General features: G+C 49.7%; 1 protein-coding gene across 8 annotated transcripts in view; it reads left to right on the top strand.

The window, feature by feature from the left end:
* The first annotated feature begins 778 nt into the window (after positions 1 to 778).
* Positions 779 to 18,461, top strand: part of CUL9 (cullin 9) — a 40,192-nt gene continuing 22,509 nt past the window's right edge. For 3 of the 8 annotated variants that reach the window (XR_013960444.1, XM_080665376.1, XM_080665380.1), the window contains exons 1-19: positions 779 to 2,588; positions 3,144 to 3,298; positions 3,633 to 4,145; positions 4,655 to 4,790; positions 4,940 to 5,133; positions 5,392 to 5,794; positions 6,831 to 7,023; positions 10,066 to 10,273; positions 12,111 to 12,307; positions 12,665 to 12,882; positions 13,702 to 13,951; positions 14,039 to 14,144; positions 14,851 to 15,078; positions 15,367 to 15,457; positions 15,592 to 15,763; positions 17,066 to 17,171; positions 17,442 to 17,537; positions 17,798 to 17,973; positions 18,233 to 18,366. Coding sequence is in view for 7 of the 8 variants with exons in the window: in XM_080665376.1 (XP_080521502.1) it covers positions 1,811 to 2,588; positions 3,144 to 3,298; positions 3,633 to 4,145; positions 4,655 to 4,790; positions 4,940 to 5,133; positions 5,392 to 5,794; positions 6,831 to 7,023; positions 10,066 to 10,273; positions 12,111 to 12,307; positions 12,665 to 12,882; positions 13,702 to 13,951; positions 14,039 to 14,144; positions 14,851 to 15,078; positions 15,367 to 15,457; positions 15,592 to 15,763; positions 17,066 to 17,171; positions 17,442 to 17,537; positions 17,798 to 17,973; positions 18,233 to 18,366 (4,354 nt within the window). In the remaining variant the exon portion in view is untranslated. The remainder of the gene's footprint in view (positions 2,589 to 3,143; positions 3,299 to 3,632; positions 4,146 to 4,654; positions 4,791 to 4,939; positions 5,134 to 5,391; positions 5,795 to 6,830; positions 7,024 to 10,065; positions 10,274 to 12,110; positions 12,308 to 12,664; positions 12,883 to 13,701; positions 13,952 to 14,038; positions 14,145 to 14,850; positions 15,079 to 15,366; positions 15,458 to 15,591; positions 15,764 to 17,065; positions 17,172 to 17,441; positions 17,538 to 17,797; positions 17,974 to 18,232; positions 18,367 to 18,461) is intronic. The other 5 variants (XM_080665378.1, XM_080665377.1, XM_080665381.1 and 2 more) reach the window with 5 other exon arrangements.

The raw sequence follows: 18,461 nt of genomic DNA, 5'->3' as shown, positions 1-18,461 counted from the left end.
GGCTGCCTACTGCTGCAAAGGCATGGAACAACGTGACTGCGACCGCGGGCTCCGCCTGCCGCGGCCCCGGTGCAGCAGCTCATAGATACTACGCATGCTCCCCTGGCGCGCTGCGCTCCGATGTGGGCCGTGGTGGGACCCGTAGACACCCGGCTGGGCGTGCACTCGCCGTGTGACCCGGAAGGGAGCTGCTGAGAAGGCGGGGCCAGGACGGCGGGACCGGCCTCGGCGTTCCAGCGAGGGCCGAGCTGGGCGGTGGGAGGTGAGAGGAGAGTTCCGCGTGGACCCAATCCTTACCCTCTCCCTTCCCGGTCCCTTACCCAGTTTTATTGGGGCGATGACGGGAGCCAGGTCTTGCTCCCTGAGATTCGCCCGGTCTTGTTAGCCTCCTCGGACCGCGTTTCCCCCCTTCTACCTCCCCCCGCCCGCCCAAACCTGTTCCCACCGCCGTTCTGGCCTGCACCGCCCCTGCCTTTCTGCAAGCTTGGGCCTGACCTTGCTACCTGCACCTACCGGCTGTCTCTTCCTCGCGTTAGCTAGACCTCACCTTCATACCTCAGTGTATTGCTCCGTATAGTTACCCCATCCCCCAAATTTAGGCCTATCCATTCGTTCTACTTCTCCACCCTGCTCATCAGTTGTTGATCACCACGTCACTGGTTTCCTTCCAGTCTTGTCCTGCCCCATGGTAACTAGACCCCTGCTTCCATGGGGGTCCACATCCTGTATTTCCCCTCTCTTCACACCTTTTTTTTTTTTTTTTTTTTTTTTTACTCTCATCTTCTATTCTTGTACCCCAATATGACCACTATCCTGATTACCATTTCTTCATCTGGGTTTACCTTCCATTCTTATTCTCGCCATTTCCTGCTGCCCCACATTTTTTTTTATTTCATACCTGTCTTTTTTGGGTTACTAGCATGGCCATCACCCTGCTCCCCTTTATAATCTGACTTAATAGTGTCCCATCCGAGGACTGGCCTACCTTCTCCATCTAAGAGTAATGATATTAGATCATGTTTACAGAGCATTCACTATGTGCAGAGAGGCTGTTGGTTCTCAGTGCTTTACATGGCTGATCTTCAGTGTTTATGAGTTCAGTATGAATATCATTCCCATCTTGCGGAGGAGGAAACTGAGGTTCAGAGGTTAAGTAACTTGCCAAAAACTACACACATAGTAAGTCAGTGAGCCAGAATTCAGAGTCACATTTATCTGACTCTGAAATCTGCACTATATTTCCTCTCTAATACCTCCATCATCTCCTGACCTCATTCCCAGCCCTTCAACTCCATGATTACCACCTCCCTCCATAGCTGCCTGATTTAGACCCTCACCACACATGTAAAATAAATGGAGGATGGGGTCTGGTCTTTACCTCCCATTACGTTATCTGGTTCCCTGGACCCCTCCTCCTTTCACAATACTTTCATACACTTTTCCCATCCAGCCATCTGGATGTGGGTGTCTACAGCCCACCCTCCTTTCATCGATATTCTCTATATCTGCCATGGCCCACTCCTTTATATCCACGTTCCAGCTTTACACTGTCATTTATACCCCCTGGCTCGCCCCTCCCCCACCCTGACTTTCCTCACTTGTTCTGACCCCACTGTCTCCCATGCTGCTGTCCTTCTTGCTCATACTTGTCATTCTTCTGAGTCCTGATCTGTATCCCTCAGACACCCTGCTATTCTGCCCAGATTGTCCTGCTTAACTGTCAACTCTTTCTGTTACCTTGCCTTTTCTCATAACCGCTTCCATTTCTTAAACCGCTGTTTTTACTCCATTCTTGTATATATCCCAGGATATGTTCAAGTTATTTATTTCATGCTATTCTTGGCCTTTCTACTTGGCCCCTAAATTCCATCATGCAATCTTACCAATCACGACCCACCCTATCTGTGTCTCAAGATTCTACCCCCTCCATGTAGTCTTTCCCCTTATTCCATATTACCTTTATCTTTCTGCTTGTGTGTCCCAGAAGGTCAGGATGGTGGGGGAACGGCGCACTGGGGACCTCATGGTGCCTTTGGGACCTCGGCTGCAGGCATATCCTGAAGAACTTATTCGACAGCGTCCTGGGCACGATGGACGTCCTGAATACCTGATCCGATGGAGGGTCCTGAAGTGTGGGGAAGTGGGTAGAGTGGGTGTGGAAGAGGGCAAGGCAGAGCACATCCTCATGTGGCTTTCAGCCCCTGAGGTCTATGCCAATTGCCCCATGCTGCTAGGTGAGTGGGCACTATCTAAAGGACCTCAGCGTGAACCAGCTGGGGGTTCAGGAAGCTTTCCCCGAGATCCAGGAGGCCTGGATGATGTGGCAATGGGAGAGATGGAAGCTGATGTACGGGCGCTGGTGCAGAGGGCTGCCAGGCAGCTGGCAGAAGGTGGGACCTCGAGCCTCACGGCCGCTGTGCTCCACACCATCCATGTGCTTAGTGCCTACGCCAGCATCGGGCCCCTCACTGGGGTCTTCAGGGAGACAGGAGCCCTGGACCTGCTCATGCACATGTTGTGCAACCCTGAGCCTCAGATCCGTCGGAGTGCGGGCAAGTTGCTGCAGGCTCTGGCAGCCCACGATGCTGGTAAGAGATAGCCAGGGGAGGAAGGCAAGAGAATGGGGCCATAAGGAGTAAGAACAGGAAGAGGAAGGATTTCCCAACTCTAATACCAATTCAGTGCAAAGGAAAACTATAGGTTAATAGGCTATTACTTATTAATCTACATAGGATAAAATGATAGGAACTGGTTTGTTCATTCTCAGTGCAGTGACAAAGAGAATAGGGTAGGTTTATATTAAACTGTGGGTAGAGATTCATTAGTTGGTGAATCCTCTCTATTCTTCTTCCCTCTGTCTTGGGTGGCGCGTAGTTGTAAAACCAGTTTGGTGAGTTATAACCAACATTTTTAAAAAATGTAAAATATTAGTATTAGCATTTAAGGTAAGTTTTGTAGCATGAAATACATGTTTCGGTTATAGACGTATACACTTACATCAAGCTGCCATTAAAATGTATATCTTACTGTGAGTCTCAGCCACAAAGAAGTGAAGACCTCGGGTAGGGGATGGAGAGTCTAGGAAAGACAGAGGGAAAGTATCGGGGATTGAGGAGAAGATACGGATTGGGTGTGGATTACAGGGAGTCGGGCTCACGTCCTTCTGTCACTGAGCCAGCAAGATGGCATCGAGCAGCACATGGACTTTGACAGCCGCTATACTTTGCTGGAGCTGTTTGCAGAGACCACATCCTCTGAGGAGCACTGCATGGCCTTTGAGGGCATTCATCTGCCTCAGGTACTCAGCCTGCCTCAGGCTGTGGGGCAAATGCGTTGTAGGCCTTGGGCATCGTTTCTGACAGTGTGGTTCAGGACTGCCTCAGCGTCAGATCCACCTGGGAAATTGTTAAAATGAAGGTTCCTGCCCCCCTCCCCACTCAGAACTCCTGAGATTAGAACTCAGGAGTCTGTGTTTTAAGACACTTTTGGTGTGTTTCTTATATAAATCACAGTTTGAGAACTATAGGTATGTGGATGAGGCCTTTATATTTTTCTGTAGAGGATGCTATTGAGGGGAAAGGAGAGGGGTTAAAGTTGGGAGATGAACCTACACCACAGACTGTGTCCTACAGATCCCAGGAAAGCTGCTCTTCTCCCTGGTGAAACGCTACCTATGTGTCACCTCCTTGCTGGATCAGCTGAATAACAGTCCAGAGCCAGGGGCTGGAGACCGAGGCTCCCTGTCCCCAGGGGAGGAGTTCGCCCGGGAGAAAAGCCGGGGGCAGCGGGAGCTGGAGTTCAGTATGGCTGTGGGCAACCTCATATCAGAGCTGGTGCGGAGCATGGGCTGGGCCCAGAACCTCGGCGAAGGGGGCATGTCGCCTCCCCGGCCATCCCGGTCCATCTTTCAGCCCTGCATTTCAGGCCCCAGCGGTGTACTCCCCACCATTGTTACCACCCCCAGAAAGCAAGAACGGGCCTTCCGCCAGCGTTATGAATTCTCTAGCCGTAGTGGCTATGGTGAATACGTGCAACAGACACTGGTGCCAGGGATGCGAGTGCGGATGCTGGATGATTACGAGGAGGTCAGTGCTGGGGAAGAGGGCGAGTTCCGGCAGAGCAACAATGGTGTGCCCCCTGTGCAGGTGAGCGAGCGTATGGCGGTGGGACACTGATGGGCATCTTTTTGGGTGGCGCATAGCTGGGACTTCCATGCAGGAGACTGGCAGGCCACCTAAGGAGAAAACTCCCAAGGGAATTAGACTGGTTAAAGGGGATCAGCAATTGAAGTGAGGCTTTGGGGGCCTGAGAAAATCCAGCGGGAGTAGGTGGGCTATGAGGTCAAGGAGAGACTCACACCCAGGAAGCAGAACCCCATATATTGAGACACCCCTGCCCCCTACTGGTATAGTTGGCTGGGAGGAAGTGTAGAAGCAGAGGCCATCAAGGTTAGGAAGAGATGAGAGGCAGGGCCTCCTCTGACAGGGAAAAGGAGCCTTTTGCTATACGGAGGATTTCCCAAGCCTAGCCAGGTGTGCATCTGAGGGCTATGTGGCCCAGTCTTGGCCCAGCACGTCCTCTCAAGCCTGCACAACCCAGGACTCAAATGGTGAGCCCTCTCTATTCTTCTTCCCTCTGTCTTGCTCCAAACCAGGTCTTCTGGCAGTCTATGGGTCGCACCTACTGGGTGCACTGGCACATGCTAGAGATACTGGGCCCTGAGGAAGCTGCTGTGGATACAGCTTCCACAGCTGTGGAGAAGGGGGCAGGGCCCACTATGTTGGGCACAGGTGAGTCTTAGCGGGGACATTGACAGTGTGGTGTCTGAACAGAGGAGGGGTGGCGGGGATGAAGCCACTCCTGATTAGCAACTGTCCCAGAGATTCAGAAATCCACTTTATTCCTGGTGGGTGCTGAGACCCTGTGCCTATGTTCTCAGCACTTCCCTCCTGGGACTGGAAGCCTGTGGATGGGCTCTACTCTTTGCCATATCTCCAGCCTGAGCCTCAGAAGAATGAGAAGTTGGGATACCTGACCCAGGCTGAGTGGTGGGAACTGCTCTTCTTCATCAAGAAGTTGGACATATGTGAGCAGCAGCCAATTTTTCAGAATCTTCGGGAGAACCTGGATGAGGTATTACAGGCCTGAGACACCTAGGGGGTTTGTAGTGGGGTTAGAAGTGGGGTTGTCCAAGGGAATTCTAGATACAGGAGTGCTTAGGGGGAGGCTGATGCTATAGGTTAGAGATTATGAGGGGTGCTGCTGTGGGAGGAGACAAATGCTGTGAGGGTGCGGTATGTATGTGTGCAGGGCATGGCGAGAGGTGGCCACTCTTCTCCGGGACCTTTGTGTCTGCTTGTTCCTGATATGCATACCCCCCTCTGTTGACAGACCCTGGATGAAAAGGCCCTCGGTGAAATCTCCGTGCCCAAAGAGGTGGCTGAAGGTCTGCTGCAGGTTCTCTGCAATCGGTTTGAGGGGAGCACCCTCAGTGACCTGCTCAATTCCAAAATCTACACCAAGTACGGGCTGCGACCTGAAGAACTAAGCAGCTCCTCATCTTCACGAAGTCGCTCCTGTACCCCAGATCCAGAAGAGTTCAAGTCAGAGGCCAGGTTCTCAGAGGAAGTGACCGAGTCCCCCGAAGCAAAGGCTGAGCCCCACAAAGCAGAGGCAGAGCCTGCCAAGGGAAAAACTGAGCCCCCCATGGCACAGAGTGATTCACAACTGTTTAACCAGCTTCTGCTGACTGAGGGAATGTCTCTGTCCCCCGAAATAAAGGAGGCAGCTAGTGGTGAGTTATGTGCTGGGAGGGGAGGGCAGTAAAGTTGGAAAAAGTCCTGGGTGGTCTCCAGAGAAATGGGCAGTCAGGGTAGAGGGAAAGACATGAAAAAAAGGTCATGTTAGCTGGTTTGGCTCAGTGGATACAGTGTTAGCCTATGGACTGAAGGGTCCCGGGTTTGATTCTGGTCAAGGGTATGTACTTCGGTTGCAGGCTCCTCCCTGGTCAGGACCCTGGTCAGGCACATGCAGGAGACAACCAATCGATGTGTTTCTCTCACATCAGTGTTTCTGTCTTTCCCTCTCTCTTCCACTCTCTCTAAAAATCAATGGAAAAATACCCTTGGGTGAGGATTTAAAAAAAGAAAAGTCACATTTGCACAGGAAAATGATTTGGAAGCATACATCAATTTTTCTTCCTTTGGCCTTGATTGTATCTAATCAATCACAGCTCCCTTTAGTATCCCTGGAAAAGGAGGGCCCATTTTCCTGGGAATCTTTGTCTTCAATGTTTGACTATTTTTCTTTTTTAAAAAATATATATATTTTATTGATTTCAGAGAAGAAGGGAGAGGGATAGAGAGAGAGAAACATCAATGATGAGAGAATCATTGACCAGCTGCCTCCTGCACGCCCCCTACTGGGGATCGAGCCCACAAACCAGGCATGTGCCCTTGACCAGAATCGAACCTGGGACCCTTCAGTCCACAGGCTGACACTCTAACCACTGAGCAAACTAGCTAGGGCAATGTTTGACTATTAAATGCTTTTCACAGAATTGGATATGTTCTGAATGCAAGCTACAATAACGAATAATACATTAAAACTAGAAGCCCGATGCACAAAATTTGTGCAAGGGGCTCGGCCCTCATAGCCCCAGCTTTGTCCGGAAGGTTGTCCAGATGGTTGTTCTGCTGTTCGGTCTAATTAGCATATTAGCTCCTTATTATATAGGATGTCAGTAGGAAAACTGGGCTTGACCTTTAAGGACTTCTAACTTGGAAGTGCCCTATTTTCTTAAGCCACTGCCTCTTCTTCATCAATTTCAGAAATGGCTAGAGCCTTGCGGGGTCCAGGTCCACGCAACTCCCTGGATCAGCAAGTGGCGGCTGTTGTGGCTACTGTGCAGATATCCAGCTTGGACACAAACCTGCAGCTTTCAAGCCTCAATGCCCTGTCTCAGGCTGTGGAGGAGGTCACTGAGCGGGACCACCCTCTGGTCCGTCCTGACAGATCCCTGAGGTTGGAATAGTGGAGATGGTGAGGGGAGGGGAGTAGTCGGGTGGGAAGGATCTATGAGATTAAGAATTAGAAAGGCTAGGGGTGAAAGGAGGGTCAGTCTGAGGAGCAACAGAGCAGGAGGATGGAATATTACCATGGCTAATATTGTCAGAGCGTTTATTTTCTGCTAGGCTCTGGGCTTAAAGTTTTGCTTGCATTCTCATTAAGTCCTCCTATCATCTGGGAAAGATTCACACCTATTCTCATCCCATTGTATGGGTGAGGAAACTGAGGCTTAGGGTGTTTAACCAATTTGCCCAGAGTTTGACAGAAAGCAGAGCTAGGATTCAAACCTAGGTCCTTTTGGCTCTAGAACTTGAGTTTTTTTCTTTTCCCTTCTTTTTTCCTACTTTCCTACTTGCTATTTTGAAATGGGTTTTTAATACCCCTTAATTATGTAAATAATATACAAGTACATTCTCATTTTAAAAGACCTGAAGACTATAAAGAACATAGAATGAAAAGCTAATTTCTTTTCACCACTGTCATTCAGGCGTGTATCCTTCTGACCTTCTCTAGTTTTACATTTGTTGCTGTGTTTGGATATAGAACATTTCCTGAGTTTGTATCTTAATATATGTAATCACGCTACGTGTTTCTGCAACTTTTCTCCCACACTCAGTATGTCTAATAGGGCTCTCCCTGTCAGTACACATAGAGCTGCCTCAATATTTTCACTCTGCATAGGACTCCGCAATATTATTATGTCCAAGTTCAAATACAGTGTTCTAATGGATCAGTTTCCCTCACGTCTGCCAACACTGAATATTAGCATATTTTAAGAATTTGTCTGATGGGCAAAATTTAAAATGATTGGTAGCTCCTTGTTTTAATTTCTTAGTTGTAGTGAAGTTAGGTATATTTGCACTCATTTGTTGTGTTTCTTCTATAAATCTTCTGTTTTTTGTTTGTTTCTTTGTTTTTAATATATATATTTTTTATTTCAGAGAGGAAGGGAGAGAGAGAGAAACATCAATAAGAGAGAATCATTGATTGGCTGCCTCCTGCACATGCCACACTGGGGATAGAGCCCGCAACCCAGTGCCCTGACTGGGAAGCAAACCATTACGTCCTGATTCACAGTTTGATGCTCACCCACTGAGCCATGCCAGCCGGGCTAAATATTCTGTTCTTACCCCTTGCCCCCTTTCTTACTGGGGCTTTTTCTTACTGATTTATAGACATTCTGGATATTAATTTGTTACTTATGTTTCAAATATCTTGCTTGCCTTTTTTTCAAAATCATAACGATTTCCTCAGTGTAAAAGGATTCATGCTCACTGTAAGAAAATGGGAAAATTATGAAGGTAAAAATCATCTGAAACCCTTTATGCAGAGATAGTCACTGTTAACATTTCCATAAACATCCTTATTTATATTTCTATACCTATTCAGACACAGTACCTATGTATGTTAGCTCATTTGTCAGAACCATGACTACAGAAGGGGATATATATTTAAAGCGTATTTGACTTACATTGAAATCATAAAGCATGAGAAAAGACAGATAAAAACCGGACTTTCCCATTACCTTTATTTGCCTTCTTTTTCCAGAATTTCTCCTTTTGTGTTTCTTAACTCCATAATTCATAGACTACCTCCTCAATATGCATCTCTGTCTGTGTGGAGAAAGATGTCATTCCTGGTTTTTCCCCCTCTTGTGATGGTCACTGTGATCTAGGGACTCTGGGGGTACTTCTTCCTTCCCTTCCGATAGCATTTCCACTGGACCCTCTCTCTGACTCTTGTTGCTTATCTCTTAACTTTGTGGATAGTGCCTTTCATTGTGCTCAAGTTTTAGATTGTAGTGTTGCTATGTTTTTCAACTTTTTTTTTGGCTTCTAGATTTTATGTCCTACTTAAGAGGGTCTATCCTATTTCAGGATTACAAAACTATTTCCCTCCCTGGCCAGTGTGCTCAGTGGTTAGAGTGTGGGCCCATGCACTGAAGGGTCTCAGGCCGGAGGCATCCAATCTGTGTGTCTCTCTCACATTGATATTTTCCTCTCTCTCTCTCTCTCTTTCTCTCTCCCTCCCTCCCTTCTCCTTTCCTCCCTCCACTCTCTTTAAAAATCAGTGGAGCCCAGCTGACTTGGCTCAGTGGTTGAGCTGGTTGAGCGTCGACCTATGAACCAGGAGGTCAGGGTTCGATACCAATCAGGGAACATGCCTGTGGGGGGGGGGGGGGGCGTGCAGGAGGCAGTCAATCAATGATTCTCTCATTATTGATGTTTCTATCTCTCTCTCCTCTCTTCCTCTCTGAAATCAAATTTTTTTTAAAAGCTAAAAAAATGAATGGAAAAAATGTCCTCGGGTAAGGATGAGCCAAAATTAAAAAACTTATATTCCCATATATATTCTAAAAATATCCACGATTTTGATTTTTATATTTATTTTAAAATGTTTGCTATTTATTTTTGCAAATGAAGTGAAGGAGAGTTCCAGCTTTATTTTTTTCAGATGGATAGCTAGGTGTCTCCACGTCACGTTTTGCATGGTCCTTCCTGTCCTTTCTGACTGAGATGCGACCCTTGTCTCTCTTCTCATCTGTTGATCTGTTTGACTACCCTGTATTATTTCCAGAGTTTTAATTATTAGAACTTTATATCTATATTTTGATAACTAGTAGGCAAGTCTCCTATTATTTCTTTCCAAATATTTTTTGATTGTTCCTGCATATTTTATCTTCCTGGGCCTAAATCTGCCTATCATGTTTAAAAAAATAAACTTTTTAGGCATTTTGATTAGAATTTTATTGAATTTATAGACTTATTTGAAAAGATGAGCCAGAGTTTGTAACTAGTTTGTTCTGCTGACTCCTTCATGCAGTGAAGAGCCAGAGGCAGTTAGACTGCCGTGGAGGGGGCATCAGGAGTAAGACTGAGGCAAGAAGAGCAGGTTGGAAAGGGGTAAGGGGTGAGGGACTGGAACTTGGTGTATAGGGTTAGGCGGGGAGTCAGGCATGACTCTTGGGGTGGGAAACTCCAATTTCTCTCCTCCCAGAGAGAAGCTAGTGAAGACACTGGTGGAGCTGCTGACCAACCAGGTGGGAGAGAAGATGGTGGTGGTGCTGGCCCTGCGCCTCCTGTACTTGCTCATGACCAAGCATGAATGGCGCCCCCTCTTTGCCAGGGAGGGTGGCATCTACGCTGTGCTGGTTTGCATGCAAGAATACAAGACTTCTGTCTTGGTGCAGCAGGCAGGGCTGGCGGTGAGTGGACTGGAAGTGAGTGATGGGTGAGATGGGCAGAATGGGGGACTGCTGACCTCGGGAGGTACTGTGGTGATTTAGATCAGGGAGGAGACCTTGGGACCAAAAGATGCAGATGGGTTTAAGAGTTCCAGCTGGACAGTCTTGGAGATTGAGTGCATGCTTGAAGAAAGGGAGAAAGATGTCTTTGAGAGTGACTGCAGGTTTGAAATTGAGCAGCAGATGGATGGAGGTAGCCATTTACTAGGTGGAAGAATGTTGGAGGAGGAAGAGGAATGGGAGAAGGTCAGGAGTTGAGTTTTTAGGTATGTTGAATTTTCCATGCCTTTTTAGTTACAATTAGGTGTCTGGTTAAAGACTAATTTTCTAGATGTGACAGAGTAGGTTTTTACCCTTTGATCTGAGTTTTTACCCTTACACAGAAAATACCCCCTCCCATATGTGTGTAAAACAAAGCCAACATTGCCATTGTCTTGCCACCCTGGGACCAGAAAATGGAGAAGGAAGGCTCTCGTCCAGGGGAGCTTAAGAGAATTGGCTTCCAGAATGATCCAGACATACGTGCTGGGTGGCAGGGTGCGGGCAGGGTGTGCTCTGTATAGCCTGAGGGTCCTGGAGGAGGACTGGTAGGCCTCAGGTATGAGAGTGCTTTCCAACAATATAAAGGCAGTGTGTGGACAGGAACACAGATCCTCCTGGAGCACGCTGTCCCAGGGAGAGGCTGGGAGGCTCTTTTCTATATGGGCCTACTAGGTGCTGCTTCTCCCAACAGCAGCCAAGCATTCATTGTCTAGGCCATGTCTGTTTAAAGAATTCCCTGACCTTTTCAAGTTGCATGACCAAAATATAGCATTTGCCTCTTGCCCTGTAACAAAATTGCATTATTTTGTATCTAACATAAGGTCTACAGAATTCAGCTAATTGGGAGAGAGTGGGGTAACCAAAGGGAGAAAACCTTATTATGAGGCAGCACTTGCTTTGAGGGTCCAGGTCTCAGGAGGGTGATTATCCTGGGAATTATTTATAATTCCTAGAGGGTTTCTTCTCAAGAGCCAGCTCTTTCCCCAGGAGAGACATTCTCCACTCCAGTGGTAGAGTGTTCATCTTTATTTTTTTTGTGTAGTACCAGCAAACAAGTTTGCACATTGCAAGTATTTTTTCCTATAATTACAACTATTCTGCCAGTGAGAAAGCCCAAGTAGCCTTGTTGAGGAGGGTGGGACACTGGTTTTGGAGGCCAGGGGCCATAGGTTTGGGAGTATTGGCATGTAAGTGGTAACTGAAGCTATGGGAGTGGCCACGGTTGCCTAGGGAGGGCATGCAGGGTGAGAAGAGAAGGGGGACAGGAACTTCCATGTTTAAGGACTAGACAGAGGAACACCAGGGAGGGAGAACAACCCGGCAGACATGACGTTATAGAAGTCAGAGGAAGAGAGATTTTGCAGAGGGAAGAGTGGTCAAGCAAGAAGGAAACAACTTCAAGGAAAGCTTTTGCAGACAACAAAATGCTGTGAAAGGGCCCCATTCTGAGGCAACGCTACGGGAGGGGGCAGCCATCCCATCAGCTAGCCTTGGTGCTGGTAGAGGAACTGTGGACTGATGTTACCACCATTGAGCCTTAGAGTTCTTTGCTTTATTTTGTCTTTTTCCTTTGTTTTTATTTTTTAGCATTTAATGTCCCATCAGTGCCTTTTCCATTTCCATCTCTTACCTGACCTGTTTGCAAAACAGCTCAGCTCCCCCAAAGTTTGAGATCTAGAATGATGGCCTGGCTCTCTCCTTCCTCTGCCTGGTGGCTCTGCTCACTCCTAACTCTGCTTCCACGTCCCTCTTGCAGGCACTGAAGATGCTGGCCATTGCCAGTTCCTCGGAGAACCTCGATTTTTTTACTAGCCAAGATTCTGTTCACCCGTTGTTTGATGTGCAGATGACCAGAGAGATCTTCGCCAGCATTGACTCAGCCACCCGCCCAGGCTCTGAGAGCCTGCTCCTTACCATCCCTGCAGCGGTGATCTTGATGCTGAACACTGAGGGGTCAGGGCATCACCCTCCAAACTTCAAACTCCCACTACGTCCCTGTCACCACTGCTCTACCCAAGTCTCATCTGCCCCTCAGAAATTCCCTTGTTTGTACCTCTGGGTGAAACTTTAGTGGCCCTCTCTAACTGTCGTTGGAGGAAAGGCCAAGTGGTTGAGGGTAGGGTGACTCCCAGCGAGCAGAGACACCCTGACTTTTCCTTCCTTCTCGGGATTGGGAGGAGTGACCTGAGGTCGGGGACCCCTGGAGCCCATTCCTTCCCAGGTGCTGGGCTTCTCCCCTGTGCATTTACTTGCTGTTTCCATTGTGTTCACTCTGGCAATTTCTTCCCCGGGCCACCTCTCTCCTCCCAGGTGCTCCTCTGCAGTGAGAAATGGCCTGATCCTTCTCAGCCTGCTTTTGTGCAACCACCACACCCTGGGAGACCAGATTATCACCCGAGAGCTTAGAGACACCTTGTTTAGGCACTCAGGGATAGCCCTGGGGACGGACCCCATGCCCACCACACGCACCATCCTCATGATGCTCCTCAACCGCTACTCGGAGCCACCGGGCAGTCCTGAGCGCACAGGTACCATTGTGGAGGGGTGGTTCTGCTGAGGATTCAGTCAGTGCCCGCTGGTGTCCAGGAAGGCTGCCATGTACGTCCTCAGACCTTATTAGAGGGACACAGGGAGCCTTCAGGAAATGAGTGAGGCTTTGGTGCTCAAGTTCGGTCTTAAGTAGAACTTCCTGCCCAAGAGGAGAGGGAGACCTAGAATAGGTACAAGGAATTTGCTTTCTCTGAATGGCTTCAGACATGTGAGGTTGCCATCTGTGTGGTCTGGGTTTGGTACAGTCTTACTGGACACCAAAAGGTTGGTTGAAGTAATTTATAGAAAGGCCTTTTTTGGTGAAATTGTAAGTTCCAGTACAGAAAGGTGATGACTAGAAACATGAAATACTGATACCATAGGGAGGAAACCCTTTGTGTTTAACAAACAAGTGAAAACCCAGAAGTATGGGGGGAGATTGAAATAAGCAGTGTCTTTTAGTGTGTCTATCTAAAGCCCCCAGGCTAGGTTAGTGCAGGGTTGTATTATACCAGCTAATGTTTACTGGCATATGTAACAGCATAGTTCACATTTAATAATAAAATATAATTGTATGACATAGATTAAAAATGATAAATGTGACGGTATTTGCCTTACTAAACATTTTTTTCAGATGTAGCTAGGTATATATTTGGGGCCAGAAAAGAAAATCCCCTAGAGTTTTGTAAAATCTGCAGGCGCCCTCCGAATGGGAGGAAAATCTGGGGGTGATTTTCAGGACCTGCCCATTTCTTGGTTTGGCCAACTTGTATGAATCCTCTTTGTATGTATTTTCTTCCTCCCGTGTATCTGGGCAGCAACACTGGAGCCCCCCGATGCCCAGGGCCAGGATGGGTCCCCCGAGTTGCTGATCCGGTCCCTGGTTGGAGGCCCATCTGCAGAACTCCTCCTGGACTTGGAGCGTGTGCTGTGCCGTGAGGGGGGCCCTGGGGGTGCCCTGAGGCCCCTCCTCAAGCGCCTCCAGGAGGAGTCCCAGCCCTTCCTCCTGTTGCTGCGGACTCTGGATGCCCCCGGGCCCAACAAAACCCTGCTGCTGACTGCGCTGGGGTGAGGGACCTGTCCAGGCACCGTGTGTTGGTGGTGAGGGTAGCTGGCAGACTGTAGGGACTTCACTTGTTTCCATCCCCTCACCAGGGTCATGACCCAGCTGCTGGATTACTCTGAGGCAATGGCCCTTCCCTGGCATGAGGTCTTGGAGCCCTGCCTCAACTGCCTGAGTGGCCCCAATAGTGACTCTGAGGTACCAGAGACCTGGCAAGGGTCGGGGAGGGAAAGGGAGCCTCGGGCCCCAGCTACTTCTGGAGGGACAGCACAGCCTTTCTGGAGGGGTCTGGACACGGGAAGGGTGTGTAAGAAGAAGAAGCTAATGTCACCTAAGAGTCTCCAGAACTGGGCCTTTGACATATAGGTGTCCGTCCCAGATACTGTGGGTTTGGTGCTCGACCACAATGAAGCGAGAATTGCAATAAAGCAAATTGTAATCTTTTTGCTGGTAGAGGGTCTTGCTTTTAATTTGTTAAAAATGCAACATCTGTCAAGCCCCATAAAGCTAAACACAATAAAATGAGATGGCCTGTATAAGCTTCTTGGCTGCACCTGGATTTAGATTCTGGGTTAAGGAGAAGCCCACATTTAGCAACCCAAACATTCCTGCTCTCCACCCTTCAGATTTTACAAAACTATAGGGAGTGAGAGGTTTGGGCTCCGAGGCTGGCTGCTGAGATGGGTTGGCCCTGGCAGGAAGAGGCCTGGGGAGACGTGCCCAGCTCCTGCCAGCTCACTCTGGACTCCCAGCACCCCAGTGTTCCGTTCCTGTCTTTGGTACTCTCCTTTCCCGGGGCTTCCGAGTTGCTCCAGAATCTCAGCCACGACCTTCCCTTTACTAAACCCACCCTAACGTGACCTGCCCTTGTTTCCCACACGTTACTCTCTGTGGCTGGGCTCAGATTGTTCAGGAGCTGCTCCGCTTCCTGCACTGCCTGGCCTCAGCGCACAAGGACTATGCGGTGGTGCTGTGCTGCCTGGGAGCCAAGGAGGCCCTCTCCAAAGTCCTGGACAAGCACTCGGTGCCGGTGCTGCTGGCCTGCGAGCTTCGCGACCTGCTGACAGACTGCGAGAAGCATGCCCAGCTGTACAGCAGCCTCACCTCCAGCATCCTGGCTGGCTGCATTCAGGTAGGCAGGCTGGTGGGTACAGAGCGAAGGGAGATGGAAGGCAGAACCAGGGGAAGGGGATTCAGTGTGTCCCCATTTGGCATCCCTGTTTGACATGAGTCGTAGCAAACCTGGGGCATTTGTTTCCCAACCTTTACCTCACTTGCTCCTGTTGTTCCAAAATCTGGGGGAAAGTGGGTTGAGTATCTGTTGCCCTTTGATTCTTTCTCACATATGTCTTTTATTTTGTTTGTTTTTCTGTGTTTCCCCCTCCCTCCCTTCCCTTTCTCTCTGATGTTCCGGCTGCAGATGGTGCTGGGCCAGATCGAAGACCACAGACGAACCTACCAGCCCATCAACATCCCCTTCTTTGACGTGTTCCTCAGGCATCTCTGCCAGGGTTCGTGCCCCCTCTGCCTTCTCCTGGCTCCCAACCCAGCATCTGTTCTTCCCTTCTCTTCTGCTCTCCAGTCCCTTTCCTTTTTTCTCTCAACTAACCAGGCTGTGACCGCCACCCCTTCCCACCACCCCCAGGCTCCAGTGTGGAAGTGAAGGAGGACAAGTGCTGGGAGAAGGTGGAGGTGTCCTCCAACCCGCACCGGGCCAGCAAGCTGACGGACCGCAACCCCAAGACCTACTGGGAGTCTAACGGCAGCACCGGCTCCCACTACATCACCGTGCACATGCGCCGTGGTATTCTTGTTAGGTGCGCATACACCCACATGCACAGCCCCATCTGAAATCTCTGAGGGACACACTCAAACCCATTATGTGCAGTGAATAGTAGACACAGACTGTGCTAGGTACAGAGACCCCCTTTCCCCCTGAGCCTGGCGATGTGCTCCCCAGCAGGTACAGATGTCACTCCCTGTGCTTGGTGTTGAAGGAGATCAGCAACTCACTTAGCCTCTCTTTCTGTGGGCATTTGTTTAACGTATACTCTGTGCCAGGCACTGCAATGGTCTGGAGCTACAAGGACAAGATATGGGACCTCTCATCAGGGCACTTGCAGTCTAGTTGGGGAACCAGGTCAACTAAGAGCATAGAGTGAGAACATGGTCGACATGTGCACTGGATCACCAGCCCAGCCGAGAGGTTGGAGAAGGCTTCCAGAAGGAGGGGTGGGCTGAGCTGAGTTTTGAAGTAGAAAATAGCGAGATAAACAGAGGGCAATGGATATTCTAGGCAAGGGACAGCATGTGAGGAAAATGGGAGGAAGAAACAGTGGTGTGTGTGGGGACCTTTAAGTAAATGCATTTGGTTGGAATGAAGGTTGTGTGTAGTGAAGTAGCAGGAGATGAAGCCAGAAAAGTAGGCTGAGCCAGATCACAAAAAGTTGTGTGAGCTAAGAGGTGTGAGCTTTATTCTGCAACGTGGGGTAGCCATTGAAGGGTTTGAAGAAGGGAAGAGACAGAACTGGATTTTTAAATTTAGAACACTCACTCTGGCATTATGGGAGTTGAAAGGTTTATGCAGTGGTCTAGTTAAAAAATAATGGCTGTCTTCAGTTAGGCAGAGGGAATGGGAATAGCCAGGAGGTGATGGACTGGGACATCTTAGGTGGAGTCACGGGACTGGCCATGGGCCTGAGGAGGGAAGCAGAAGAGGGAGATGTCATGGTGACAGTGTCTGGTTGTGGCACAGGGGGGATGGCAGTTTTCTTTCCCAGGAGAAAGAAGGTTTCTGAAGACAGATGATAGTTCCACTTGGGCCTGTTGACTTTGAGGTGCCTTCCACTTTGAGGCATGATATGGAAATGCCTGTGGGACACACAGCAGGAAAGCTCAGGAGAGTAGGGTAGAGATGAGGATTTGGAGTCATTAGGGAATTTTCAGTGGAAAGTATGAGCTTGAATGAAGTCACTTGGGGGAAGATAAAGGCAAAAGCAGAGGGTCTAGGGAAGACTGACGCTTAAGCAGAGGGACAGGAGTCAGGACGAAGTGGTGGGTTGAAGTTGTGAGCTAAGCTCAGAGTCCGGATTCTGACTGAGCCCTCTCTCCTCTCCCAGGCAGCTGACTCTGTTGGTGGCCAGTGAGGACTCCAGTTACATGCCGGCCAGGGTGGTGGTGTATGGGGGTGACAGCACCAGCTGCATCAGCACGGAGCTCAACATGGTGGGGACCCTCGTGATCCCCCTGCACCTTACTCCCTATCCTTCTGTTTGTCCCAGGGCCTTATCAGAAGAGCCCACCCCCTGGGGAATTCCATATCCCTTCCTCCTTGTGAGCAGTGAGTGGAATTAAGGATGTGGATCCGCATGGGTCCGTGGGTTCTGTGCAGGAGCAGTGACGGGCACACACCATCACACACTTGGTTGCTGTCAATAGTCCTTCCAGCCCCACCTTGGAGGTGACAGCTCTCTCTCTTCTCCCCTGCCCCGCCAGGTGAATGTGGTGCCTTCTGCCAGCCGGGTGGTCCTCTTGGAGAACTTGAACCGCTTCTGGCCCATCATCCAGATCCGCATAAAGCGCTGCCAGCAGGTAGGGCAGGGGCAGAGGTGGGGGTCTGGGGAGCGAGAGGTAGCACAGAGTTTCCATAGTGACTGGGTTCCTGCATTTGGGGGCCAGGCTTGGACCAAGGCTTCTCCTCCGTCTGCTTGGGGATGGCCTAGGACCCTGCTGAGTCCCAGAGATGCAGGACTGTCTCGAGTAGCTCTAGGGAACTCAGGGGTGAGGCCAGGCTTTGGTAGTGCTTGGTGACTGGGTGACTTAGGTGACAGATAAGTGTGTGCATGTTATAGGGCGGCATCGACACCCGAGTTCGGGGTGTGGAGGTCCTGGGCCCCAAGCCCACTTTCTGGCCACTGTTCCGAGAGCAGCTGTGTCGCCGTACATGTCTCTTCTACACAATCCGGGCACAAGCCTGGAGCCAGGACATAGCAGAGGACCGCAAGCGCCTCCTCCAGCTCTGTCCCAGGTGGGTGAGGCTGGAAGTGCCCAGGGTAAAGGCCGGAGGAGGTGGTTAAGGGAGCAGGACACTGAAGGGGATATGCTGTGGAGTCTGAAAGGTATAGCAGCGGCCAGGACACAAGGGAAATGAACACAGGTGAGAAGTACGTGCCAGGGAAAAGCTGGGGCGGACTGAGCATGGGGTGATTAGGAGTTGACTGCACTCGAGTGGAGGCCACAAGGAAATTTGTGCCTTTAATCCTGGAACAAACACTGTTTATCCCCAGACTGAACAAGGTTTTGCGCCATGAACAGACTTTTGCTGATCGCTTCCTCCCTGATGATGAGGCCGCCCAAGCGCTGGGCAAGACCTGCTGGGAGGCCCTGGTCAGCCCCCTGGTGCAGAACATCACCTCCCCCGGTAACCATCCCAACCCTGGCCCACTAACCAGCTCCTTGTCACCATTCCCAGGCACCGCCTGGGTTAATGCTCTTGGTTCTCTTGGTTCCTTTATC

This window comes from Plecotus auritus (assembly GCF_963455305.1).
Source record: "Plecotus auritus genome assembly, chromosome: 4".
In the NCBI taxonomy this organism is placed as follows: Eukaryota; Metazoa; Chordata; class Mammalia; order Chiroptera; family Vespertilionidae; genus Plecotus; species Plecotus auritus.
This window is presented reverse-complemented; position numbering and strand designations above follow the sequence as displayed.